This window comes from Hyperolius riggenbachi, chromosome 1 (genome assembly GCF_040937935.1).
Source record: "Hyperolius riggenbachi isolate aHypRig1 chromosome 1, aHypRig1.pri, whole genome shotgun sequence".
In the NCBI taxonomy this organism is placed as follows: domain Eukaryota; kingdom Metazoa; phylum Chordata; class Amphibia; order Anura; family Hyperoliidae; genus Hyperolius; species Hyperolius riggenbachi.
In genome coordinates, this window is record NC_090646.1 from 552,228,481 (window position 1) to 552,256,478 (window position 27,998).

Sequence of the window (27,998 nt, forward strand, 5' to 3'; positions counted from 1 at the left end):
CACTTTCACTTAAAGGACCTCTGTTGCGAAAATCTTAAAATTTAAAATACATGTTAACATATAGCTGTAAGAAGAACATTTCTTCCAGAGTAGAATGAGCCATACATTACTTTTCTCCTATGTTGCTGTCACTTACAGTAAGTAGTAGAAATCTGACATTACCAACAGATTTTGGACTAGCCCATCTTTTCATTGGGGGTTCTCAGAGTTTTCTTTACTTTTAAAAGCACTTAGTGAGTGGGAGTTACTCTGTCCAACTGCTAAATAAGTGTGCGGTGAGCAGGGAGGCTGGCCAGAATCTTTGTGTAAATCTTTTTCAGGAAATGTCTTTGTAAAGAATAAAGGCCATGCTGAGAATCCCCCATGAAGAGATGGACTAACCCACAACCTGTCAGTAATGTCAGATTTCTACTACCTACTATAAATGCCAGCAACATAGGAGAGAAGTAATTTATAGCTCATTTTACTGTGGAAGAAATGTAAATTTTAAGATTTTCGCGACAGCTTCTCTTTAAGGAATTCACTATATGATTTCCAACCCATGCTAATGAATTTATGTTCCAGGCAAGAGCTGCGGTGCTTGCCTCTGAATAACTGGCAATGCTGCATTTTGTGATTTGTCAGTGAAATGTTTACAAAACACACCTGAAAGCAAAAGAAAAATCATTAGTATTTGAATTCACATTTAAATCACCTTTTAAAAAAAAAAAAAAACATACAGGGAAGGTGCCCCAGGAAGCAGAGCCCATAAGTATAAAGTTGCAACCCCAAACAACACCAAACACCAACAGAAAAGCACCCTTGCTTCTAATGACTAGGAGTTCTTCCTATTCTGTTATATTGTAACCTTGATTACCACTGCTTGTCACCAGTGTTGACTGCCTCCATATATTGGCCAGTCTTTTGACACCTGCCTCAACCTTGACTTGAACCAGATCATTCTAGTTTGTCTTCTGTCTTAATATTCCCTTGTATTTATCCACCTTTGTCTCTCACCAGTATCCACTCCATCTTGAACGTAATGACTGGCACTTGCTAGTACATGGATATATCGCTTCATCACAGCTCACCTATTCCTGCCAGTCATGGGTGTTCCTTTGGGTCGTGATTATCAGGAACCGGCCCCGCGGCAAGCCTGCAGATACGGTACCCGACTGCAGGTTTGACCAGATCGAGAGGGGGAGCAGCCTTAGTCGAGCTACTACAAGGCTGTGACCCCTCACATACTTCTCACTGCCACCACTAGCTGCCGCTAGGCACTTCCACACTGCTGTCGAGTGATCTGCATGCAATCTTCGTTTTTGGGTCAGCTTTGCGCTTTAGGCCGAATACGGGAACGCCCCGCACACACACACACACACACACACACACACACACACACACACACACACACACACACACACACACACACACACACACACACACACACACACACACACACACACACACACACACACACACACACACACACACAGTACAATCATACAGTAGCAAGGCACAATCAGGCACTGACTTTGTAATGCAAGTTACACTCCAGTCTCTTCGGGGGCATGGGTTCGAATCCCACCGCTGCCACCAATTATGTCTGGAACCGGCCCCGCGGCAAGCCTGCAGATACGGTTCCCGACTGCGGGATTGACCAGATCGAAATGGGAAGCAGCCTTAGTCGAGCTACCACAAGGCTGTGACCCCTTAAACACTTCTCACTGCCACCACTAGCTGCCGCTAGACACTTCCACTCTGCTGTCAAGTGATCTGCATGCAATCCACGTTTTCGAATTCGGGTCAGCTTTGCGCTTTAGGCCGAATACGGGAACGCCCCCCCCCCCACACACACACAGTACAATCCTACAGTAGCAAGGCGCAATCAGGCACTGACTTAGTAATGCAAGTTACACTGCAGTCTCTTCTAGGCTATGAGCGTTAGCTTAGAACTAATCCCCGCAAGGCAATCATTTTGCGGTGTTAGTTTTATTCCCTGCATATTATGGGATGCGAAAGCAAATGCAAATTTGCATGAGCAATGCCTCGTGATCAAACCAATTAGGCCAGATTTGCAAAACCATACATATCAGGTTTTAACTTAGTGTTTGATGCACACATTTCTTTGCTGCTGTGTAAACAGGGCCTAATGGTGGCCATACATGGTACAATAAAAATGTTAGATTATCCCGTTTATTCGATCTAAATGATCGAATCGAATGAAAGTTGAAAATATTTTTTTTTTCGATCAAGAAATTCGAACAAAATCAGATCGGACAAGCTGGAAAAATCTTTATATTCGATCTAACGGAATAATCGAACTAAATTATCTAATCGAAAAAAAATTAAAAATTGTACCATGTATGGCCACCTTGAGTCTGACAACTGTTGTTTTTGTAGGCCTGTTATGTGGCTCACATGAAGTTTCAAAGACAAACCCCTTGTAGGCTTGTGGCCCTGGGTAGGGTGTGATGATGTCAACGCTTCTGCTTATAATTAAGTAAAGGGACTCTGACCGTGATACATAGCATCAACAGAAGATCACTTTGACAACAAATGACAAAATTAACTGGCATGAACACAATGACTAATATAACAATGTAGACTTCAAACATTTGGGATAATATAAAAGGAAAAAAAAATACTTTTACTAAAAATTCATCTTTGCTTCCTCTCAATACATCGCAGTCATGTTAACATTTTGTTGGCCTGCTTCCCAGCAACTGAGAGACACCATCTTCACCTGTATATTTATAACCTAGAGGGCAATAAATATATGTTTTACTAAGTCTGAGTGTTCTATAATCAATAATATTCTAAGATATACACATGGCCATAAATCTTAATGATTATATGACTGAAAATCCAGGTGTAGGCAGATATTTTATTTTGAAACTTACAGATTAGTTGTGCTTATTAATAAGTTCAGCTATTTTAAGTGTAATGATAAAGCAAATATGAATATTTCAAAAAAGCATGCAACAGAAAATTGAGCATAATATAAGAAATACATAATCATTGGTTACCTTAAGTTAAAGCTGCATGCAAAAATGATCAGTAGTTCTGGAGATGTAGGCTAATAAAGGTTTATATACCAATTAATTTTTTTTATTAAAAGTATAAGGCTAGATTCACAGGGATTCCATTGCATAATGCACACATTACAATGAATGTGAGCTGCAATGGAGACTGGACATAGGCTTTAATATAAAACATGGATACAGCGATTTGGAATAATGCGATCAGATACAATGCAGTACTGTGAACAGGCCCATAGAATTGTATGGGCAGTGAGTTGACATGCAACCCAACTTAGCACCGTGAACCTAGCCCTACGTGTACATAGCTGCAGGGACGCCTCTAGCCATTTTGTCACTCCAGGTGAGAAGCAATGGTTCCCCCCATGAAAACAATCGTAATGCGGCAATGTTTACCTATAAAATATTCGTATTGCGTCAGTCGGTCTTCAGAAAATAATCGTAATATGGGCAGCGTTTCACCATTAAATAATCGTAATGCAGCAATGTCATCCCATAAAATAATCGTATTGCGGCTATCTTTCACCAAAAAATAATCATAATGCAGCAATGTTTCATCAGACAATAATCAAAATGTGGGCAGCCTTTCACCAGAAAATAATTGTAATGCAGCAATGTTTCACCATAAAATAATCGTAGTGCGGCAATCTTTTGCCAAAAATTAATCATAATGCGGCAATCTTTCACCTAAAAATAATTCTTATGCAGCAATGTTTCACCAGAAAATAATCGTAATACAGCAATCTTTCACCAGAAAATAATTGTAACGCAGTAATGTTTCACCAGAAAATAATCGTAATGTGGCAATGTTTCACTAGAAAATAATTCTTATGCAGCAATGTTTCACCAGAATATAATCGTAATACACCAATCTTTCACCAGAAAATAAGCATAATATGGGAAGCTTTTCACCAGAAAATGATCATAATGTGGGAAGCATTTCACCAGAAACTAATCATAATGTGGGAAGCATTTCACCAGAAAATGATCGTAAAGGTGGGAAGCATTTTTTTAAATGTATTTTTTGCCTAGGATGTGGCGGGCTTACCTTAGGCTGCCTGCAGAATGCAGCCACTTGTTTGGGGAGCCGGGGGAGAGGGGAATGCATGCACACACTCGCAGGGCCAAGAGGGGGCAAGGGGGCACAGTCAGTGTCTTGGTCGGTCTCCCCTCAGGCATCCGGTGCCAGCTAGTCATGCTGCCTTCAGGTGGGGGGCGGAGTTAGAGGCGGCGCCACATGCACACAGAAACAAACCGTGTGGCTGCTGCTATGGAGAGGAGCGGGCCAGGCGATGAGGAGGAGGTGGAGTGGGTGGAAGCTAGTGACAGAAAATGCAGTGAAGAACACTGATTTCCATATCTCTTGGCTGGGCGGGGGGCGGAAATAGAGGCAGCGGCACGTGGTGTGAACAAACCACAATTGGTATGACAGGACAGGAGGAGGTAGTGCAGCTGATTGTAGTAGCGGTGGTCAGCCGTAGTCTCCTCCCTCGGCAGCGCCCCCCCCCCCTTTCATGCCGCTCCAAGCAGCTGCTTGTACCACCAGGCGGTTATGGCGCCCCTGTATAGCTGAATGTGCTTAAAATGGCAGGCATTAAAAAGTATGTGAACTGCAACGGAGACTGGACATAGACTTTAACCATTTCACCCCAAAGGCGTTTTTACCCTAGCGGACAAGAGCGATTTTCACCTTTCAGTGCGCATCCCTTTCATTTGCCAATAGCTTAATCACTACTAATCACAATGAAATGATCTATATCTTGTTTTTTTCACCACCAATTGGGCTTTTTGAAGTTGATATTTGTTTTCAGTAATTACTTTATTTTCTATGCATTTTAAAGAGAAAAACAAGGAAAAAAATGAAAAAATACACTATTTCTCCAATTTCATCCCCTATAGTTTTAATATAAACACTGCTACTGTGCATAAAACCTACACATTTTATATGCCTATTTGTTCTGGTTATCACAAAATTTTAATTATGTCCCTAGTACAAAGTATGGTGACAATATAGTATTTGGAAATAAAGGTGTATTTTTTCTTTGGTGGTTTTTTTTTCACTATACAGGAGCGCACACGTACACACGTGGGAGCGCACACGTGCAAGTGCGCATGTGCAAGCGCACAGTGGCAGCAGCACTGTCTGACTTATAAAAACATCTTGGAGCCATTAAGAGCCACTAGCAGGACGTTTTTCAAGTCAGCTTGTCATTAAGTTGTTAATTAAAAGCCTGCATGCAGCAAGTTAAATAATCCTTTACAACACAGTGCTCCTTGAGACCAGTTTTACACCAGGCTGTTGTGCTTGTGTTGCGATCCTCCGCTCCATCGCATTACAGAAAACAACATTCATCTGACCCTGCAGTGGAGTGCGCTGACAGGGTCATATGCATAGCGCCCCCCCTCACCCAGTGATATAGTCCCTGCTGGACAGAAAGTACCTCATTGGGATTCCCGAGTTTCCCTGTCGTTTTCACATCATTCTGCGCGCGACTGCCACACAACAAATTTAAAATCCCTGTATCACCGCGGAAGTCCAACGGTAGCGCAGTTGCATGGTTGACCAGCCAATTGGGAGCTTACAGCGCAACGTGACGTGGAAAGTGTGCTAGGCTCCATTGCCTTGCATTGTTGTTGTTATCCTGCAGCAATGATGCACTGAACACTTACAAGGCACGTATAAAAGGGCCTAAATGTTCAAGCTGCTTTTAAAGGAATTCTGAAGTGAAAATAAACTTATGAGATAATGAATTGTATGTGTAGTACAGCTAAGAAATAGAACATTAGTAGTAAAGACATGAGTCTCATATTGTTTCCAGTACAGGAAGTGTTAAGAAACTTCACTTGGTATTTATGCAAAAGAGCTTCTCTGAGCTCTCCGGCTATTTTAGTCAAAGAGCAATGCTTTTCTCTGAAGCACATATACATCAAAGAAACAGTGAAAAACAACTTTAGATACGATTTTCCTGCAGGGAATTTCAAGGGATCATTAGCTCTGCTCTGTTTCATAGTTTAAAATGCAGAGTGTAGTTTGTAAACTGCAAATATTAAGAATGATGCAATGTTATAGAAAAAAAGCTATATAACTGAAATTAAAAAAATGAGACTCTTTTATTTGCTACTAATGTTCTATTAATTATCCGTTCTACACACATACATTTCATTATATCAGAAGTTTTTTTTTTCGCTTCAGTGTCACTTTAAGGTCCATTTTCTCTCATGCTAATAGTTAAGTGGAAAATTCAACAAGTCTCTCCATCGCCTTTGGCATCGTAAATAGCTCATGGGGTACCTCCTTCCCTCCTCCACCCATGGGTGACAATTCCTTTTCTCCCCATGCAGGATAACAGCAGGATTCTGGAATTGCAGCCTGGATCTCTTTGACAACACTGCCTCTGTCTGCCATGTCCAAGCCATGTCGATATTGTAATACTGTTTGTCTACAGCGTGCTGGAACACTAGCATCATCTTCTGATTTAGGTAGCATGATGACTACAGCCTCCAGAATCTCTGGTGGGAATGTGCCATGTTCTGAAGCTGCATTGTGAACATATTTAAGGGATGCTTTTGACGTTTTTGGAACTTTTTTGTAATATATTTATCATTATAAAAATTTGGCCTGTTCATTTGCCTGTTTTAAGGTTTGGATATCTACAATAATTTTCTGCATTGAAAACATGAGAAATATTACTTAATTTTGACTTGGGGAGAGAAGGTGGTTTAATTACTTTTAGGTTGGGTTAGTTGCCTTTTTTATCTCTTATAAAAAAAAGTATTTAGGAAAGGATTCTTTACAGTAAAAAAATGAAAAATTCTATATCTGCGTTTAATCGGGGATTAGATGCTTTCCTTGCGTTCAAAGACACCCATGGCTATAATTACTAGGTCATTCCCGATGGTGTTGATTTTACCTGATTGCCGTCTGAATTCGGGAGGGAATTTTTTCCCTTTTGGGGCTAATTGGACCATGCCTTGTAACGGTTTTTTCGCCTTCCTCTGGATCAACAGGGATATGTGAGGAAAGCGAGCTGGTGTTGTACTTTGTTTTCTGGTTAATGGACGTATGCCTTTTTTCAACCCAAATGACTATGTAACTATTTATTCTTGCATTATCATTCTGGCTAGTTAATCTGCAGCCGTGTTACTATGTGCATTTTATGCAAGGGCTCCTCAAAGTGTTCTCATACTGATTAAAAGTGGTGTTCTGTAACTGCAGTTTTTCTTTCTATAGTTTGTCCGTAGTTGTATCTGTGTGAAATTAATCAATTCATTTATGTATTTTTTGCTCTAACAGTAGGCCTAGGAGTGACTCTAATACTCTTTTTATGCTGAATATTTTTCTGATGTATGCCTTATGCACATTCTATAAGTATAGGATCATTTTAATAACCGTTGCTGGTAAAGAAAAAAACATTTCTTGTCCTTCTTGATAATGATTTGGCTTTTTCAATATGATACCACTGAGGCACCACAGACATGTTATGCTCTGCAAATTACTATCATTAATAATTCTCAATACTGGGATATGCCTTAATGCATTATTAATCCTATTTTCAAAGACTCCTCTCTGAGTAGCAACTTGTATAGTATATAAGAAAGAAGTCTATACAAGAGTATGCGGTATGAGGACTACAATGACATTTTTGAGCCATGGTGATATAGCTAGCGAGCAAAGTGCTCTTCAGTGTGCAATGCATAAACTGTTGGAGTCTTTCCTGTTGGGCATGGAAGTATCTATGGATTTATCAGTTGTAGTGTTGAAGTATTTTTGAAGCACAAAAACACTTGGTTAAATACACTATCTGCATGACGTTTGTATGTTCTCCCCATGTTTGTGTGGGTTTCCTCTTGGTACTCTGTTTTCCTCCCACATCCCAAAAACATACAGATAAGTTAGTTCGCTGCCCCCTAAATTGGCACTAGACTACAATACACATACGTTACACAATACATAGACTATGGTAGGGACTAGATTGTGAGCCCCTCTGAGGGACAGTTAAGTGACAAGACAGTATAGCCTGTACAGCGCTGCAGAAGATGTCAGCAATATATAAATAATAATAATATTACTAAGGTGAAATAGCCTTTTGGCTCATTTACTGTGTGTCCTGCTGGCACCGATACTGTATCCCGCTAGTGGATCATTACACCTGATCTTTTAGTGCTGAGCCTGTAAGTCTTTACATAGTAATGTATGCTTGTGTGGGCTGTTGAGACCCTTAACCACCCTGGCGTTCTGATAAGATCGCCAGGGAGGCTGCGGGAGGGTTTTTTTTAAATAAAAAAAAAACTATTTCATGCAGCCAACTGAAAGTTGGCTGCATGAAAGCCCACTAGATGGCGCTCCGGAGGCGTTCTTCCGATCGCCTCCGGCGGCCAGAATAAACAAGGAAGGCCGCAATGAGCGGCCTTCCTTGTTTTGCTTACACCGTCGCCATAGCGACGAGCGGAGTGACGTCATGGACGTCAGCCGACGTCCTGACGTCAGACGCATCCGATCCAGCCCTTAGCGCTGGCCGGAACTTTTTGTTCCGGCTGCGCAGGGCTCAGGCGGCTGGGGGGACCCTCTTTTGCCGCTGCTCGCGGCGAATCGCCGCAGAGCGGCGGCGATCGGGCAGCACACGCGGCTGGCAAAGTGCCGGCTGCGTGTGCTGCACTTTATTTGGGGCAAATCGGCCCAGCAGGGCCTGAGCGGCAGGCTCCGGCGGTACTGGACGAGCTCAGCTCGTCCATACCGCCCAGCTGGTTAAAACACACCTGAGCTGAAATATGGAGGCTGACAGAACATTTTTTTCTTGTTGAACAAATCAGATTGCCTGGCTATCATGCTTAGTCTCTGCCTCTAATACCCTTAGCCACAGACCCTGAACAAGCATGCAAATCAGGTTCTCTGATTGAAGTCTGACTAAATTAGCTGCTTGTTTCAGGTGTGATTTGGGTGTGATCAGGGGCGGATTTACCATAAGGCACTGAAGGCACGGGCCTACAGGTGCCTGATGATGGAAAGGGCGCTCACTTACTTCCCTTAGATCCTCCTTCCCAATGCAGAGCATAAATGAGGTTACTCACTCACCTCTCTGCATTCCACTGATGAAATCTCCCTCCAGTCAGGAGCACCACTAGCTACTTAGTATTAGGTAGCCAGCCACCTTATCAGAGTTAGCACACCTTATCGGAGTAGCATAGCGAGTGCTATGAACTTTTGCCTGCTAATTGGCAATGATGAGAGCTTCACTCGTCCTGCCCTGAGCCCCTGTGGGTCCAATCACTTTAAAGGGATACTGTAGGGGGGTCGGGGGAAAATGAGTTGAACTTACCCGGAGCTTCTAACGGCCCCCTGCAGACATCCTGTGCCCACGCAGCCACTCACTGATGCTCTGGCCCCGCCTCCGGTTCACTTCTGGAATTTCAGACTTTAAAGTCAGAAAACCACTGCGCCTGTGTTGCCGTGTCCTCGCTTCCCCTGATGTCACCAGGAGCACACGGCGCAGACATAGACCATACTGAGCCTGCGCAGTACACCCCTGGTGACATCAGCGGGAGTGAGGACACGGCAACGCAGGCGCAGTGGTTTTCTGACTTTAAAGTCAGAAATTCCAGAAGTGAGCCGGAGGCGGGGCCAGAGCATCAGTGAGTGGCTGCGTGGGCACAGGATGTCTGCGGGGGACCATTAGAAGCCCCGGTTCAGTTCAACTCATTTTCCCCCGACCCCCTACAGTATCCCCTTAAAGGACATTATCCCCGCACTTTGATTGGCCCAATAGACAAATCTTACTAGCATTCATGATTCATGAATTACGAAGGTCCATCAGCACACCAGGAAAATGGTAATTGAACATACTTTAGTGTGCTTGGCAATCACAACAATTCTGACAATTGTTTCGGGAGCCTAGCAGTGTCTCCCTTTTTCAAGGCATATGGCATACGCCACATACACTCAGTGCCTTGAAAAAGGGAGACTCTGTGGGGCACCTGAAACAATTGTAGGAATTCTTGTGGTTGCCTAGCATAATAAAGTATGTTCAATAACATTAGGCAATGGAGCAGAACTCAAGAACACAAAGGTAAGGACAAGGAGATCACTGCCTACAGGGATCGCAAGACCACTAGTTCAGTGTATATAAGGGGGTACATATGTATGCACTAAATATTAAACTTCCTGCTGGGAATAAGAAATTAGGTGAGTTAAGATGGCCACTAACGGTCCAATTTCTAGCAAAAAATTGTTCGAGCAATCGAAAATTCGGATCGGATTGGTTGCAAATAATCTCAGTTTATAGGTACAATCGATTATGAACGATTATAAAAATAGTCGTCCGATTGGATTTTCGCCAAACTAAAATTGTCTAATGTAGCAGCTTCTGAGAGGGGGCTTGGCCACAACTTACCTCCTTTCAACGGTGCATTGTGGTAGGGGGTGTGGATGGCATGTATGGTAATTTTCTGTGCTGTCACTCACTGTTGCTTCTGTTTCAAGAGTTGTAATTTTTTTAACATGAACAACTGCACATCAGGTAGATAAGATCTACAATTTGTATGGTCAAAAGTTATAACACACCTATCATATTCGTGGAGTGCTTGCTGTTAATAAAACATAAACATATATAACAAAATATAACATCCAAGGTTAGGTGAGATCGGGATCTCATCTTTATTACAGGATGAGTAGGTCAGAAGACCAAAAACTCACTGCTCCTTTTGTTTACTCCAGTTGGGAGGGTTGGGGTCCAAGAGTCCACTCTGAAGTTTTTTTCTTTCCTGAAATGTGGCTCCATTATAATTTCTTTTGGCATCCTATTTAGTAAAGTCTTACGTTTCTGCATCCGCGTGTGTACCGTCACATTGCACAGGGCTACACAGCTTTCACGTTTGTATATGTGTGTGTGTGTGTGTGTGTGTGTGGGGGGGGGGGTTTCTGGTGCGGGCTGTTGGCAGTTGTGAAAGCACGTGCATGCGAGCGCTTGCACCCATTATCTAACAGGCTAAACAAAAAAAACAATAATTATTATTATAATTTCTTACATTTGGTATTGTATTGTTTTGTTTTCCATTGCAGTGTATTTGTATTGTATTGTTTTACATTACACAATAATTATATTTATTTTGTTGTTTTAGCTATATGACAGCTGAAGCAGAAAATAATGCCAATTTTAAAGATACCAGTTGTACAGAAATTTGGGATAATATCAACTAAATATCACCAGGAACTTCAAAGAAGACTATTACAGAAAAATGAGGCTAGACATGGAGAAAAAGTCTATACCCACAGGTAAATAATATAAATGACTAGCTGATGACCCGGCGTTGCCCGAGTATGTATTTGGCTGGTGTTGACTCCACCCACTTTTTCTAACCCTAACACACAAACACTCAAAGACCAAGTTTGTGGGCTTTGGGGTATTTGGCATCAATAATTTCTATATTCCCATAGAAATTAAATGAGATTGGCTGTTTGTGGCTCCTCCCTTCTCAGCATTTGAACCCCAGTCACCCAATGACCAACTGTAGCAGGTTTGAGGCATCTGCTATTAACAGCAGCAATTTAAATATTCCCCTTGAAAATCAACAGGTTGATTGGCTATTATAGGCTCCACCCACTTCCCTGAATATTAATCTCAGTCACCCAGTGACCATCTGGGCAAAGTTTGAGAACCCTGCCATTAACACTGTAAGAAGGGCTGCAGTTTACATTTTCCCAGTGAAATTTGTATTTGACTCCACCCACTTTTTGTAACCTTGACACACAGTCACTCAATGACCAAGTTTGTGAGCTTTCGGATTCCTGCCATAAACATTGTGTGAATGGAAGCAGTTAATCCAGCAAATAAATCTGATTGGCTGTTTGTGACTCCACCCCTTTAGTAAATTTGAACCCGTCACATAATGACCCCCTGTAGCAGGTTTGAGGCCTCTGCCGTGAACAGTATAAGAATGGCAGCAACGTAAATATTTACCTTGAAAATCAATAGGTGAATTTTGATTGGCTGTTGTAGGCTCCACCCACTTTTCTGAATATTAATCCCAGTTACCCAGTGACCAACTGGGTAATTTGAGAAGCCTGCCAATAACAGAATGGCTGAAATAAATCTAAAAAATATGATTAGCTCTTTGTGGCTCCACTCCCTTTAGTAAATTTGGACCCTAGTCACCCAATGACTGACTGTACCAATTTTGAGGCCTCGGCCATTAACAGTGTAATAATAGTAGCAATGTAAATATTCCCCTTGAAAATCAATAGGCGAATTTTGATTGGCTGCTGTGTTCTCCACCCACATTTCTGAATATTAATCCCAGTCACCCAGTGGCCAACTGTGTCAAGTTTGGGAACCCTGCCATTAACAGTGTAAGAATGGTTGCAATTTATATTTTCCCTCTTTTTCTAACCTTGACATACAGTCACTCAATTACCAAGTTTATGAGCTTTGGGGTACTTGGTATCAATAATTTGTATCTTCCTATTGAAATTAAACAAATCTGATTGTCTGTTTGTGTCTCTGCCCCCTTTCTGAATTTGAACCCCCAGTCACGCAGTGACCAACTGTACCCGGTTTGAGGCATCTATTAACAGTGTAAGAATGGCAGCAATTTAAATATTCCTCTTGAAAATCAACAGGAGAATTTTGATTGGCTGTTGAAGGCTCCACCCATTTTCCTCATTATTAATCCCAGTCACACAGTGACCAACTGGGCAAAGTTTGAGAATACTGCCATTAACCATGTTAGAATGGCTGCAGTTTATATTTTCCCAGTGAAATGTGTTTTTGGCTCAGCCTACTTTTTGTAAGCTTGACACACAGTCACTCAATGACCAAGTTTGTCAGCTGTCAGGTTCCTGGCATCAAAAATGTGTGTATAGAAACAGTTTATCCACCAAGGAAATCTGATTGGCTGTTTGTGGCCCTGTCCCTTTAGTGAATTTGGACCCCAGTCACCCAATTAATGACTGTAGCAAGTGTGAAGCCTCTGCCATTAACAGTGTAAGAATGGCAGCAGTTTCAGTATTCCTCTTGAAAATGAATAGGTGAATTTTGATTGGCTGTTGTAGGCTCCGCCCACTTTCCTGAATATTAATCTCATTCACCCAGTGACCAAGTGTGCCAAATTTGAAAACCCTGCGATTAACAGTGTAAGAATGGCTGCAGTTTTCATTTACCCATTGAAAATGAATGGCTGAAATTTGATTGGCTGTTTTATGCTCCACCCACTTTTCCTGGATTTGTAGCCTCGGTCACCAAGTGATCAAATGTGCCAAGTGTGGGGACTCTGGCTTGATTACTGCGAGAATTGCAGCCTTTTACATTTTTTCCATTGACATGAATGGGTGAAATCTGATTAGCTGTTTGTAGCTCCGCCCAGGTGTGCAGGGGGGACGCGAGACCCCCAGAACATACAATCTCAGGGAGTAAGGGATCTGTGTACCAAGTTTCGTTCAAATTGGTCAAGGTGTTTTCGAATGATCGTGGCACATACATACATACATGCACACATACATCCGATTTTTTATATATAGATATAATGAATGTCATTTATTATGGTTCTTTTGAGTGGGAAAGACTAAAGAACATAAATGATCAGGCAAACCTGTCTGCACAATTCTGCAACGGAACTGACGATTCACTGACTTGCTAGCAATACTCACTGCTGTGTGATATGTCCATTGAGGTTGCAAACCTCTACAATCCAGTTGCAGAAAGGCTGAAGAAGGTGTCCATATCCAGTTTTCACTGGAGGCTGCTGTTCTTCCAATCTGCCTCCATGATTACTGTGTTCCCATCTGCTGTCCTCTCTTTCCTACAATCCTGTGTTCTCATGTGCTCCCATCTTTAAAGAGAAAATCCGACCAAGAATTGAACTTCATCCCAATCAGTAGCTGATACCCCCTTTTACATGAGAAATCTATTCATTTTCACAAACAGACCATCAGGGGGCGCTGTATGACTGATATTGTGCAGAAACCCCTCCCACAAGAAACTCTGAGGACCGTGGTACTCCTGGCAGTTTCCTGTCTGTGAACCTTGTTGCATTGTGGGAAATAGCTGTTTACAGCTGTTTCCAACTGCCAAAAAAGCATGCAGCAGCTACATCACCTGCCAACAGTACAAATGTCACCATGTAATAAATGTCAGAATGTAAATCAGAGATTTAAAAGTTTTTACAATGGACAAACACTGACTAAATCATTTATACATAATTATTGTAAAAATGAAGCACTTTTTTTTATTACATTATTTTCACTGGAGTTCCTCTTTAACTCTTGTGTCCTCACATGGTCCCTTGTCAACTTCCCCATCAATCTGTCCACATGTGCTTCCACCTCCAATCATTATGCATTTTATTCCCTCCACCCTCCAAGTAACTGGTTCTCATTTCCCTTTAACTATGACCCCAGTCATTTTTTTCTTGCTTTTCACAATCACCATTATGTCTCCATCTTTCCTTTTTACTCCCATGTCACATTTAATCAATATGTTATCCCACCTGCTTCCCTCTCCAATTCACTGTTTTCTCCTTTCTACTTGCCCAATCTGTCCTCATATTCTCCCTCTTTATATTTAGCTACTGCAAATGAGCTGCCATAGTCTCTATAGAGAAGAGTGGAGGGGTTTGTGAAAAGCAATTGCAGTGTAATCTGGCAGGGAACTGGAGCAGACATTGGAAGCATGGAGCACCATCCTTGTGTTGATCCTGGCTAAGGAGTAAGATGGGGAGTGCCATTGCCGGACAATAAATGGGAGGGAATGGGGTAGCAAGTGATGAGTATTGAGATGAGACATATACAGCAAGGAGGGGAAGGTGATTGTGTTTACAAGCAAAAATTGAGCCACTGTTCAGTCAGTAAAAACTCTGAATGCTGGAAGACTATGGCCCATATGCAATTAATTTTTTCACCTGAGCTATATCCTAGGAGATCATTTTCATCTTGTCTTTAAACTAAATTTTCAGCATGTTACAATCGAAAAAGTACCCAAAAGGTGGTGAAAAAGTACTATCAAATTTATTTTGAGTATTTTCTTGCTAGCTGGTTCCTTAAAAGGCATTTTATGACAAGTTGTACAAATTTCACCTAAGAGAAAACTCAAATTAGGCTTTTAGTGTGTGAACATTTTGTTTAGTAATTACCTTATTTTCTATGCATTTTAAAGAGAAAATTGGGGGAAAAATAGAAAAAAACACACTATTTTTCAGGGCTGTGGAGTCGAAGTCGTGGAGTCGGAGTCGTGGAGTCGGGCAATTTTGGGTGCCTGGAGTCGGAGTCGGGAAAAAATGCACCGACTCCGACTCCGACTCCTAATGAATTTGTAACTGTAATTAAAATAGAAAATATGATAAAATGTTCTATTTCTCAGATAATAGTCATTAAAAATAATGTATATATACAGTAATAGCTGTGCTTAGTCCCCAAAAATGAAATAAACCAATCAAAATTAGTTACTTGTGCTGCTTCAATAAAGCAGTCCCCGTATTTTTAAGATCAGATATACATATCTGATTGTGACTGTATATATGATGTGTACACAGGAATCTCTTATATATACTAAATAACATCTATGCTGTAAGAATAAAGCCTGATGTGTAGCTGTGTCACTAATAGAGATGGTCAATGAGATGGAAATAATTCTGCACTGATGCTGATTTATGCAAATGTATGCACTCCCTTTGCTGATGAAATCAAATAATTTGATATGTTGTTAAAATTTGGTTTGGTGACTACAAATTAAAGGGTACCTGAGACGGATGAAAAGTAAAGTTTTATACATACCTGGAGCTTCCTCCAGCCCCCTTCAGGCTAATCAGTCCCTCGCTGTCCTCCACCACCCGGATCTTCTGCTATGAGTCCTGGTAATTCAGCCAGTGAGCGCTGTCCGGCCGAATGCCGCTCCCACAGCCAGGAACATTCTGCACCTGCGCAATAGTGCTGCACAGGTGTAGTATGCTCCTGGCGGCGGAGTGTGTGCATGCGCACTACGCCCGACTGGCTCAAGTACCTGGACTCATAGCAGAAGAGCCAGGTGGTGGAGGAGGACAACGAGGGACTGATTATCCTGAAGGCGGCTGAAGGAAGCCCCAGGTATGTATAAAACTTTAATTTCATCTGTCTCAGGTTTACTTTGTTACACAGTAGTACTATACTCTACATATGCACTCCCCACAGAGCTGCAGGGAATCCACTGAGAATGCTGTGCACACTGAACACAGAGGTGTTGTCTGTCACCCATAAACCTTGTTCAGATTGTGCATGAAGAATGTGTAATAGAGGAAGAATCTCCTCATTCCCCTGCAGAGTACCTGCACATCATTCTTACATGTACCCACACTTACATTGCCTAGGGCCTGATAGATGTTCTTTGTTCCGGTTTGAACCTTTTACAAGTACTCTTACCAAGGACTAGTTTTAGTCTAAAGGGAATAAATATAGTAGTCTACATATCCTTCTCACTTCAGTTGTCTTGTAAAATTCCTAAGTGTTGGCAGTTAAGAGACGAATTTCATGTTACATACTTTTAATCAACAAAATTGTAATATGCAAATTAGAGGAGTCGGAGTCGAGGAGTGGGAGTCGGAGTCGGAGTCGGTGGAATCCTAAACTGAGGAGTCGGAGTCGGAGTCGGTGGATTTTTGGACCGACTCCACAGCCCTGCTATTTTTCCAGTTACATCCATTATAGCTTTACAATAAACAATACTAAGGATCAGTTAAACCCACAAATTGTATTTGCTTATTATGTTCTTAGTACAATGTATGGTGACAGTATTGTATTTGGAAATAAAGGTGTCTTTTTTCTGTTTTGTGTTTTTTTATCTTTCTCATTGTACACTATTGATGATTACAAGACCTTATTTGCAAAAATAATAGTAATATACGCTCATGGCATATACAGTATATTTAAAAAAAGCCATGTTCCTAAGGTAACAATATGCGTTTTTTTTCTTTTATATACTGTCACTTTGTTTTTATTTTACAAAGTCTTTTATTTTGGTATAGAATGTGCAAACATTTAAACAGACACTGAAGCGAAAAAAAAATATATGATATAATGAATTGGTTGTGTACTATGAATAATTACTAGAAGATTAGCAGCAAAGAAAATATTCTCATATTTTTATTTTCAGGTATATAGTGATTTTTCTAACATTGCATCACTCTATAATATGTGCAGATTACACAACACTCAGCATTCAAAATGAGTCTTTCAGAGCAGTCTGTGAAGTACTTTTCCTCTGCTAGAGGAGAGTTCATTAAACAGTTCAATTACAGTTGAGATAATAAAAGTCAGATAACAGCCCTCTCCACGACTAAGTTAGTCGGAGAGCTTAATAGCTTTTTTGCATAGAGATAACAACTGGAGTTTCTCAACTCTTCCTGTACTGGAAACAATTAGACTGATGTATCTGATCTTAATGTTTTTTTTCCTTAGCTGTACTACACATACAAATCATAATATCATCATTTTTTTTTCGCTTCAGTGTCTCTTTAATTGCTTTTGATTTAGTTTGTGACAAAAAAAAAAAAATACTCAAGACATGGGCCTCAAAACTAAAACTCTCTAAATTCTATTCTACAGTGTGAGAAAACGCGGAGAAGCCGCCGCGTGTACTAGCGGCAGGGCGGCTGATTTCGCATCCAGCGCGGCGGTTTCCGCGCAGCAACGCATGTCTGGGTCGGCTGGGATCTCTAGTGCACCTGGATGGAGAGCTACGCACGCGCGCACCAGAAGTCAAGACCTTTATGCCAGCAGGAGATGTGTCAGCTGATCAGGATGATCAGCTGATTTCTGCTGGACTCCTGATTGGCTGAGTGGCTCGGGTGGGGCGGCAGAGTCCTGCAACTATATATACAGCTTGCTTGTCAGTTGCTGGTGGTCTGCCGTTGCGAACACTACGTGGAAGCTCTCAGACCTTAGTCAGATCCAACAGTGTGTTTGAACCTGGTGGACCTGGGAATTCACACTGAGCCAGATTACTTGTACTGTTATTTTGTTTATGCTTACACTAGTTCCAGGGTGTAGAGACCACGGACCTCACACCTAGACTAGAGAACTTGTGTTATCTATCTTTTATACTTCAGACTAGTTCCAGGGTGTAGAGACCACGGACCTCACACCCAGACTAGGGAACTTGTGTTATCCATCTGTTATACTTCAGACTAGTTCCAGGGTGTAGAGACCACGGACCTCACACCCAGACTAGGGAACTTGCGTTATCAATCTGTTATTCATCAGACTAGTTCCAGGGTGTAGAGACCACGGCGGACCTCACACCCAGACTAAGCATTGTTGATATCTGTTATGACTTACTGCTTTCTTGTCTATCCCTTTGATCTCTGATTCGGTACCTCGCATATCTGATATTCCGTTGCCAGACCCTGCTTGCCTTGGATACCGAATCAGCCTTCTGTCTTTGTACTTTATCTGTCCGTGTGTTGCCGACCAGGCGTGCCCGACCTCGAGAGCTATCTCTCCTCTTAAGAGATAGTCTCCAGATCAGTTAGTGACATCCACCTTCAGGTGTCACTTACTCTCTTTTCCTTCCTATCTCCAGCCTGACTCCACCCCTTGGAGAGTCTCAGGCTGCTGGAAGGTTCCTGTGCCCTCAAGAGCAGTATTCCTTTATAGTGGTGCTCAGCAGAGCTCGAATATTCGAGTAGCCCGAATATTCGAGCTCTTTTTCAGCTATTCGAGCTCGGTATTCGAGCTCCGAATAGCTGCAGCTATTCGAATGGGCTATTCGAGTAAACGCGAATAGCCCATTCACTATTCGAGCTATTCGAGCAAACGGTGCTATTCGAGCTCGAATACCGAGCTCGAATAGCGTCATAGCCCAGATTGATGTCCTTAGAGCCAATCAGAGGGCTCCCAGGCCCTCTGACGGCAGCCAATCACAGAGGGGGACCCTGGCCAGCCCCTACCCTATAAATAGCGGCCGCCATGTTCCGTTTCTCCGTCCTTGCCTGAGGCTTGCATAGAGAGAGAGTTGCTCCTTTGTGCTTTGGCTTTGGCTTATTGTGGTCATTTACCTAGCGTTTTTGCTCACATACACCTCCTATACACACCTATATTGTTGTTAGTTAGATAGACATTGTATTTTAGTTAGTAGCTTTTGTGTTACATAGAGACAGGCCAGCTGCTGCAGGCTTACAGCTTTAGGCCTCAGGGCCTGCCTGTGTGGGCAGCTGTCCTTCTGTCCTCTGTTAGTTTATTTCTCATTAGTATTAGACAGTATTAGATAGTATTAGACAGTATTTCTGCTGTCCCTTTACTACTTAGTGATTGTATTTTGTATTGTAGTTGCGCGTGCGTGCACTCACTGTCTGTAGTGTACACACACTCTATTTCCTTGTGATTACTACTGATTATTGTAACTGCTGCTAGTTGTACTTCCTGACTGTTACTACTTACTTACGGTACTAGGGACACTCACTCACTCTCTGTTCATAGGCCAGCTCCTGCGCGTGTTTGCGCGTGCGTGCACTCACTGTCTGTAGTGTACACACACTCTATTTCCTTGTGATTACTACTGATTATTGTAACTGCTGCTAGTTGTACTTCCTGACTGTTACTACTTACTTACTGTACTAGGGACACTCACTCACTCTCTGTTCATAGGCCAGCTCCTGCGCGTGTTTGCGCGTGCGTGCACTCACTGTCTGTAGTGTACACACACTCTATTTCCTTGTGATTACTACGGATTATTGTAACTGCTGCTAGTTGTACTTCCTGACTGTTACTACTTACTTACTGTACTAGGGACACTCACTCACTCTCTGTTCATAGGCCAGCTCCTGCGCGTGTTTGCGCGTGCGTGCACTCACTGTCTGTAGTGTACACACACTCTATTTCCTTGTGATTACTACTGATTATTGTAACTGCTGCTAGTTGTACTTCCTGACTGTTACTACTTACTTACGGTACTAGGGACACTCACTCACTCTCTGTTCATAGGCCAGCTCCTGCGCGTGTTTGCGCTTACGTGCACTCACTGTCTGTAGTGTACACACACTCTATTTCCTTGTGATTACTACTGATTATTGTAACTGCTGCTAGTTGTACTTCCTGACTGTTACTACTTACTTACGGTACTAGGGACACTCACTCACTCTCTGTTCATAGGCCAGCTCCTGCGCGTGTTTGCGCGTGCGTGCACTCACTGTCTGTAGTGTACACACACTCTATTTCCTTGTGATTACTACTGATTATTGTAACTGCTGCTAGTTGTACTTCCTGACTGTTACTACTTACTTACTGTACTAGGGACACTCACTCACTCTCTGTTCATAGGCCAGCTCCTGCGCGTGTTTGCGCGTGCGTGCACTCACTGTCTGTAGTGTACACACACTCTATTTGCTTGTGATTACTACTGATTATTGTAACTGCTAGTTGTACTTCCTGACTGTTACTACTTACTTACTGTACTAGGGAGTCGGGACACTCACTCAGTCACCTCACCCACCAACCCACTCCATTAAAGTACCCCACTTTTCTCCCGCCCTTTTCAAAAACGTTTGTGTTTACGCCCAAAACATCGAAGATGTCTGGAAGTGGCAGCCAGCGCGGTTTGGGCAAGGGGAAGGGCAGCAAGGGAATCAGGAGGAGAGGGAGCAGCATTGTGGCAAGCCGCGGCCGCGCCACCATGCACAGTTCTGCAGCAGCAGCAGCAGCGTCAGTGGCTAACATTCCTCCCATAGCCACTGGCCGTGGACGCCTTGGGCGCCGCCCAGCAGGAGCATCTGCAACTCACGCTGCAGAGACACAGCAGCAGCAGCATGTAGCACCTGCTCCGATTTTCCTCCAGCCGGGTAGGAAACGTCCCATTGAGGAAAAGGATGCAGACACTGTGGTGCAACTGATGACGGAGGATGAGCAGCCCGCCATCAGCTCTGCATCCGAGGCCTCCACCCTCACCACCACCACCACCACCACCCCTGTTCGCAGCAGCCGCCCAGCAGGGCCTGGGGAGGAGGCCAGTTCACCGTCACAAGTTGGCGACCTGTCACTCAGCAGTATTTTTACCCCAGGCACCATCAGGGTATTGTCTGCTGTTGTTGGCGATTTGGAGGAGGAGATGCTGATGGGCACTTTGGGGGATGAGGGATTGGACAGCAAGACTGTGGCGACAGTCAAGCAGCCCATCCATGCATCAGGAGAGGAGTTTGGGGGGTCATCATCCCAGCAGGACATGTTTCAGGAGGGGGAGGATGATGATGACACGGCGACAGACAGAGACTGGGTGCCACCACCTCCAGGGGATGTCGTCCTCAGCAGCTCTGAGGAGGAGGAGGATGCGCTTGTGGGCCTTGCAAGGAGGCGCATCATTGCAAGCATTGGCAGCAGTAGGCAGGTCCCACAGCCTGCTGGTGTCTCAGGCTCAGCAGCAGCAGCATCTGCCAGTACCACCACCAGCCGCACCCAAGCCCCCCCCCAACCACCACAGGGAGACAGGCAGCAGCGGTTCCATGCCGTAGGGGGTTGTTTTTGTCACCAATCTGGCGTTTTTTCACCATGCCCACAGTGTACAGCAAGTACGCCACTTGCAACCACTGTCAGCGGAAGTTGAGCAGAGGTGCAGACCCCTTAAAGTTCAGCACCAGCTCGCTCATCAACCACCTTGCTGCGAAACATTTCCACCAGCATGAGGAGTTCCAGAGGCTGAAGGCATCTGGTGCTGGCAGTGGCACCACACCCATCACTGCACAGCCTTCAGCAGCAGCAGCAGCAGCAACAGCAGCCACCCGCCCTCCTGCTCCTCCAGCAGCACCAGCAGGAGTGCGGAAACGCACTGCTCCTCCCCCCTCTGCAACTCCTGCCGCCGACACTGAGGCCTGTTCTGGCAGCCAGTCCTCAGTGGCCTCCTCTGCTGTGTCTGCTGATTCCCGTGCCAGCAAAAGGCCACGCCAGAGCCTTTTGAGCGAGTCCTTCCAGGGGGGGGTTAGGGCTCTGCCTCCCAGCAGCCGTCGCGTGCGGCAGCTGAACGGCTTGCTGGCACGGGCCATGTGCTCCCAACTCCTGCCGTACACGCTCGTGCAGGAGGGGAGCGACATGCGGGCGCTGCTTGCTTGTGCAGCCCCAGACTGGCAGCTCCCCAGCAGACACTTCTTCGCCCGCAAGGCCATTCCTGCACTGCACCGCTTTGTGATGGCCAATGTGGAGCGAGGGCTGGAGCACGCGGTTGGTGAAAGGGTCCACGTCACCATGGACTCCTGGAGCAGCCGCTTCGGGACAGGCCGCTACCTGTCTTTCACTGTCCACTGGGTCAGCTTGGTGGAAGGGGGTGAGGATGGGAGAGCAGCAGCGGGCACAGCAGCAGCAACACAGCGGGTGGTGCCCCCCCGCAGGGTCAGGGGAACTGCAGCAGGTTCCTCCGATCCTCTGCCATCCTCCGGCACACCTGGCCAAACCCCCCGCCTCAGCAGCAGCGTGAAGGCCCGCCACTGCCAAGCGCTGCTGCACTTGGTCAGCCTTGGGAAGACCAAGCTGACGGCAACCCATGTGTTGGCCAAACTCCAGGAGCAGGAGAGGATTTGGCTGACCCCCAGAGGCCTCAGAGTCGGAGAGGTGGTGGCCGACAATGGGGCCAATCTGGTTGCCGCAATAGACAGGGGAAACCTGACCCACATCCCCTGTCTTGCCCACGTGCTGAACCTGGTGGTGCAAAAGTTCTTGCGCACCTACCAGGGGATGGGCGAACTGCTGGAAACGGCAAGGAACGTTGTGCGTCACTTCCGGCGCTCGGCTGCAGCCTGTGCGAGCCTGGAAGACGTGCAAAAGGAGCTGGAGCTGCCACGCCATCGGCTGATCCTTGACGTTCCGACTCGCTGGAACTCCACCCTGGCGATGTTGGAGCGTCTGGTTGAACAGAAGCACGCTGTCAACCAGTACCTTGCCCTGGCCACTGTTTCCGCCGCTCGGAGAAGGGACAAGACCAGCAACATCCCGTCCATCGTCCCCGATGATGACTGGAGGCACATGCAGCAGGTGTGCTTAGTGCTGGCTCTCTTTCTGCAGGCCACTAACATGGTGAGCAGGGACCATGCTATGGTCTGCGAGTGGGTGCCCCTGGTTTGTCTGCTGAACAGGGCCCTCGATGCTTTGCTGGAACAGGGAGCGGCAGCCTTGGACCAGCAGGAGCGGCAAGCAGCTGCACAGTCCACCTCTGAGGGGGAGGAGGAGGAGGACTTGGTGGAGGTCCCTGACCTTGCTGCTGATGAGGGGGATCAGCACAGCGCAGCTGAGTTGGTGCGGGGGTGGAGAGAGGATGAGGCGGCAGAGGAGGAGGATGAGGAGGACAGCACTGCCGTCGATGTGCCAGCAGACGTGGCCCGCCTCTTCCCAATGGCAGCGCACATGCTGGCGTGCCTGCGCAAGGACCCCAGGGTGATCCAGATGAAGCAGAGGGAGGACATCTGGATCAGCATGATGTTGGACCCACGCCTCAAGGGGAAGTTGAGCCAGTTCCTGCCGCCTGCAGGAGGAGACCAAGCGCAACAAATAAGGAGCTTGCAGCAGGCCCTTGTTGAGCGCTTGGAGGAAGCCTTCCCCCAGCCTTCCACCCCCACTGTCCAGCCAGCACAGAGGCAGCAGCAGGTGCCTGCATCCAGCAGCAAGCGCCCCACAGACCTGCTGTCTCTCAGCAACGAGCTCTACAGGACTGTAGAGGCTCCGGCAGCAGTGACTAGAGAGGAGGTGCATGCAGCAGCATCCTCCTCCGGTCACAGCCAGCGCCTGACCCGAATGGTGGCTGACTACATGGGGTCCTACAGCGAGCATGACAGCGATGCCCCTGTTGATCCCATGGAGTATTGGGTCAAGCGCCTGGAGATCTGGAGCGAGCTTGCGCAGTACGCCCTGGAAGTGCTGTCCTGCCCCCCTTCCAGCGTGCTGTGCGAGCGCTGCTTCAGTGCAGCTGGTGGCGTGGTCACCGAGAAACGCTCACGTCTGTCTCACAAGTCTGTGGACAGACTGATGTTTCTCAAGATGAACCAGGCGTGGGTGGAAGGCGAGTTCCTGGCCCCTGTTGTCGGCGAGAGGGGGACATGAACTGGCTAAGAACCATCGTTAATGTGCCTTACCACCCTTTACCACCTCCTGGCTCCTGCTCACTAAGCCAGCCTGGTTCAGTTTGACTATTACGTCGCCTGCAGCCACACATTTTACACCTACAGTGGGCTGCTGTGTACTGCCCTTCTGCTGTCGGTCTGTGTTTCCCACTGCCAGGGTACACAGAATTACATTCTGCTGCCACTCTGCCACCAGCTATTACGTCAAACAATAGCTATATATCTGTGTAATTGGTTGTACAAACAAAACCAAAAAACCATTAAAAAAAAAAAAAAAAGGTTTAATTTTTCTGAGGTGCCCGGGTTGAAAACTGTGTTGTCCCAGTTGTGTATTGGACACGATGTGGGCTGCACGACCGCTGTCTGGGACCTCCTGCCTGCTGTGTTTATTTACAGCCCTGTTATCACCGCTAGGTACCAGGGCTATTATGTCACGCTGCCTCCCTGCTGCCACACTCACACTACTCCTCCATTCCTCCTGCTGCTGCTGTCTGTCTGTGTTTCCCACTGCCAGGGTACACAGAATTACCTTCTGCTGCCACACTGCCACCAGCTATTACGTCAAACAATAGCTGCTCACATTACTCCTCCATTCCTCCTGCTGCTGCTGCTGTCGGTCTGTGTTTCCCACTGCCAGGGTACACAGAATTACATTCTGCTGCCACTCTGCCACCAGCTATTACGTCAAACAATAGCTATATATCTGTGTAAATGGTTGTACAAACAAAACCAAAAAAACATTAAAAAAAAAAAAGGTTTAATTTTTCTGAGGTGCCCGGGTTGAAAACTGTGTTGTCCCAGTTGTGTATTGGACACGATGTGGGCTGCACGACCGCTGTCTGGGACCTCCTGCCTGCTGTGTTTATTTACAGCCCTGTTATCACCGCTAGGTACCAGGGCTATTATGTCACGCTGCCTGCCTGCTGCCACACTCACACTACTCCTCCATTCCTCCTGCTGCTGCTGTCTGTCTGTGTTTCCCACTGCCAGGGTACACAGAATTACCTTCTGCTGCCACACTGCCACCAGCTATTACGTCAAACAATAGCTGCTCACATTACTCCTCCATTCCTCCTGCTGCTGCTGCTGTCGGTCTGTGTTTCCCACTGCCAGGGTACACAGAATTACATTCTGCTGCCACTCTGCCACCAGCTATTACGTCAAACAATAGCTATATATCTGTGTAATTGGTTGTACAAACAAAACCAAAAAACCATTAAAAAAAAAAAAAAAAGGTTTAATTTTTCTGAGGTGCCCGGGTTGAAAACTGTTTTGTCCCAGTTGTGTATTGGACACGATGTGGGCTGCACGACCGCTGTCTGGGACCTCCTGCCTGCTGTGTTTATTTACAGCCCTGTTATCACCGCTAGGTACCAGGGCTATTATGTCACGCTGCCTGCCTCATTGACTGCCTGCTGCCACACACTCATCCTCCTCCTCCTGCTGCTGAATTTACCTCCTGCTGTCTGTGTGTTTCCACTGCCAGGGAGCACATACAATGGCGCTTCAAACATGCGTGCGCCACCAGCTATTTGTTACGCTCAAAAATAGCTGCATTTCTTTAAAAAAAAAAAATTGAAAAGAGAAATAAGTGAAGAAGAAGACGATATAGAAGAAGATGAAGAAGAAGAAGGAGAAGAAGAAGAAGATGAAGGAGAAGAAGAAGAAGATGAAGAAGAAGAAAATGAAGAAGAAGAAGAAGAAGATGAAGAAGATGAAGAAGAAGAAGAAGAAGAAGAAGAAGAAGAAGAAGAAGAAGAAGAAGAAGAAGAAGAAGAAGAAGAAGAAGAAGATGAAGAAGAAGATGAAGAAGATGAAGAAGAAGAAGAAAAAGGAGAAGAAGATGAAGATGAAGAAGAAGAAGATGAAGAAGAAGATGAAGAAGATGAAGATGAAGAAGAAGAAGAAGATGAAGAAGATGAAAAAGAAGAAGATGAAGAAGAAGAAGAAGAAGATGAAGAAGATGATGATGATGAAGAAGAAGATGAAGAAGATGAAGAAGAAGAAGATGAAGAAGAAGAAGAAGAAGACAATATAGAAGAATAAGAAGATATAGAAGAAGATATAGAAGAAGAAGATATAGAAGAAGAAGATATAGAAGAAGAAGAAGATAGAAGATAAAGAAGAAGAAGAAGTATATACAGTACTGAACAAAATTCTGGACACAACTTCTCTTTTCACCTTTTTTTTTTAAAGGAACATCCCCACATAATCACTTGCTGTTGTTACTTGGAAAAAAAGATGTTTCTTGCATCATTCACCCTTAAAACAAGTGTTGGAAGCTATTTAAAGAGACTCTGTAACATTCAAAAGATCCCCTGGGGGGTACTCACCTCGGGTGGGGGAAGCCTCCGGATCCTAATGAGGCTTCCCACGCCGTCCTCTGTCCCACGGGGGTCTCTCCGCAGCCCTCCGAACAGCCGGCGACTGTGCCGACTGTCATTTCAATATTTACCTTTGCTGGCTCCAGCGGGGGCGCTGTGGCGGCTTTCCATTCCGAACTACACGGAAATACCCGATCTCATTCGGGTCCGCTCTACTGCGCTGGCGCAGGAAACTTGCGCCTGCGCAGTAGAGCGGACCCGACGGCGATCGGGTATTTCCGTGTAGTTCGGAGCCGACAGCCGTCAGAGCGCCTGCGCAGGAGCCAGGAAGGTAAATATTGACGTCACCGCTGCCCGGACTCCACGGAGGGCTGCAGCGAGACCCCTGACGGATGGAGGACGGCGTGGGAAGCCTCATTAGGATCCGGAGGCTTCCCCCACCCGAGGTGAGTACCCCCCAGGGGATCTTTTTATGTTACAGTTCCTCTTTAAGGCCAATTCGAATAGTCAGCTCGAATAATGAGCTCGAATACTGACTCGAATAGTGAGCTCGAAGTCCGAGGTCGAATCGAATAGTAAAAATTATTCGACTCGAATATTCGACTGACCTCGAATAATTTACTATTCGAATTCGACCAAACTCGAATTTTAAAAAGGGGTATTTGAGCACCACTGTTCCTTTACTGCCTATGATCACCTGGTCAGCAGGTGCATTACTCAAAGTACTACTGTTATACCAAACACTCACATACCTATAGGTGTCCAGAGGTTAGCAATATATCTGTATTATCGGTGATTCTGCAGATCATCAATAATCGGGTATATATCTGCATTCTTGGTGATACTGCAGATCACCAATAATCAGGTTCTCTCTGCGTGCTGACACCAATCTTTACATACAGCTTATCACAGTTAAAATGTTACCACATATGTTTTGCTAAAACTGTCCCAAATTTGATAATAATTTAGAAAATTACTTTTTTATGTTGGATTGAGTTTGTCTCTACCTTTTTTGTGTGATGTGGGTCTAAGCTTTAAGACACACCGAAATGTATTCTACAACTTGTCATGGTTAAAATGGTACCACATGTGCCTCATTTAATGACAAACTGGTGGTGCACTCTCCACAAATACACTGGACAAATACTGTATATCCATCCAGTGTCATCAAGTGGTTAACCACTTCAGCCTTCAGTGTTGTTTCACCTTATGCATCCGAGCAATTATCACCTCCCATTCATTGGCCGATAACTTTATCACTACTTATCACAATGAAATTACATATATCTTGTTTGTTCCGCCACCATTTAAGCTTTTTTTGGGTGGTACATTTTGCTAAGAATTATTTTAGTATAAATCCATTTTAACAGGAATATTAAAGGGAACCTGAACTTAGTAAAATTATTTAAAATAAACGCATGATGAAGCTGCAACATACTAACCTCACCGTCAGTTCCTCTCAGAAGCTCACCATTTTCTTCATACAGTGTTCTCTTCCAGTTCTGGCAATATTTTGTCAGAACTGAAATATACCAGTTGCTGTCAGTTATATATCAGCAGCTGTCAGTTACAACTGAATGTGCAAGGTAATGTCCATGTTTCT

The 27,998-nt window shown here is 44.8% G+C and overlaps 1 protein-coding gene across 2 annotated transcripts in view; it reads left to right on the forward strand.

Annotated features, from left to right (window-relative positions):
- The window catches only part of TMEM232 (transmembrane protein 232), a 299,472-nt gene that overhangs the window by 58,133 nt on the left and 213,341 nt on the right, over positions 1-27,998 (forward strand). For both annotated transcript variants that reach the window (XM_068247370.1, XM_068247365.1), the window contains exon 2: positions 11,136-11,289. In XM_068247370.1, coding sequence (XP_068103471.1) covers positions 11,162-11,289 — 128 coding nt within the window. In that variant the 5' untranslated portion in view covers positions 11,136-11,161. The remainder of the gene's footprint in view (positions 1-11,135; positions 11,290-27,998) is intronic.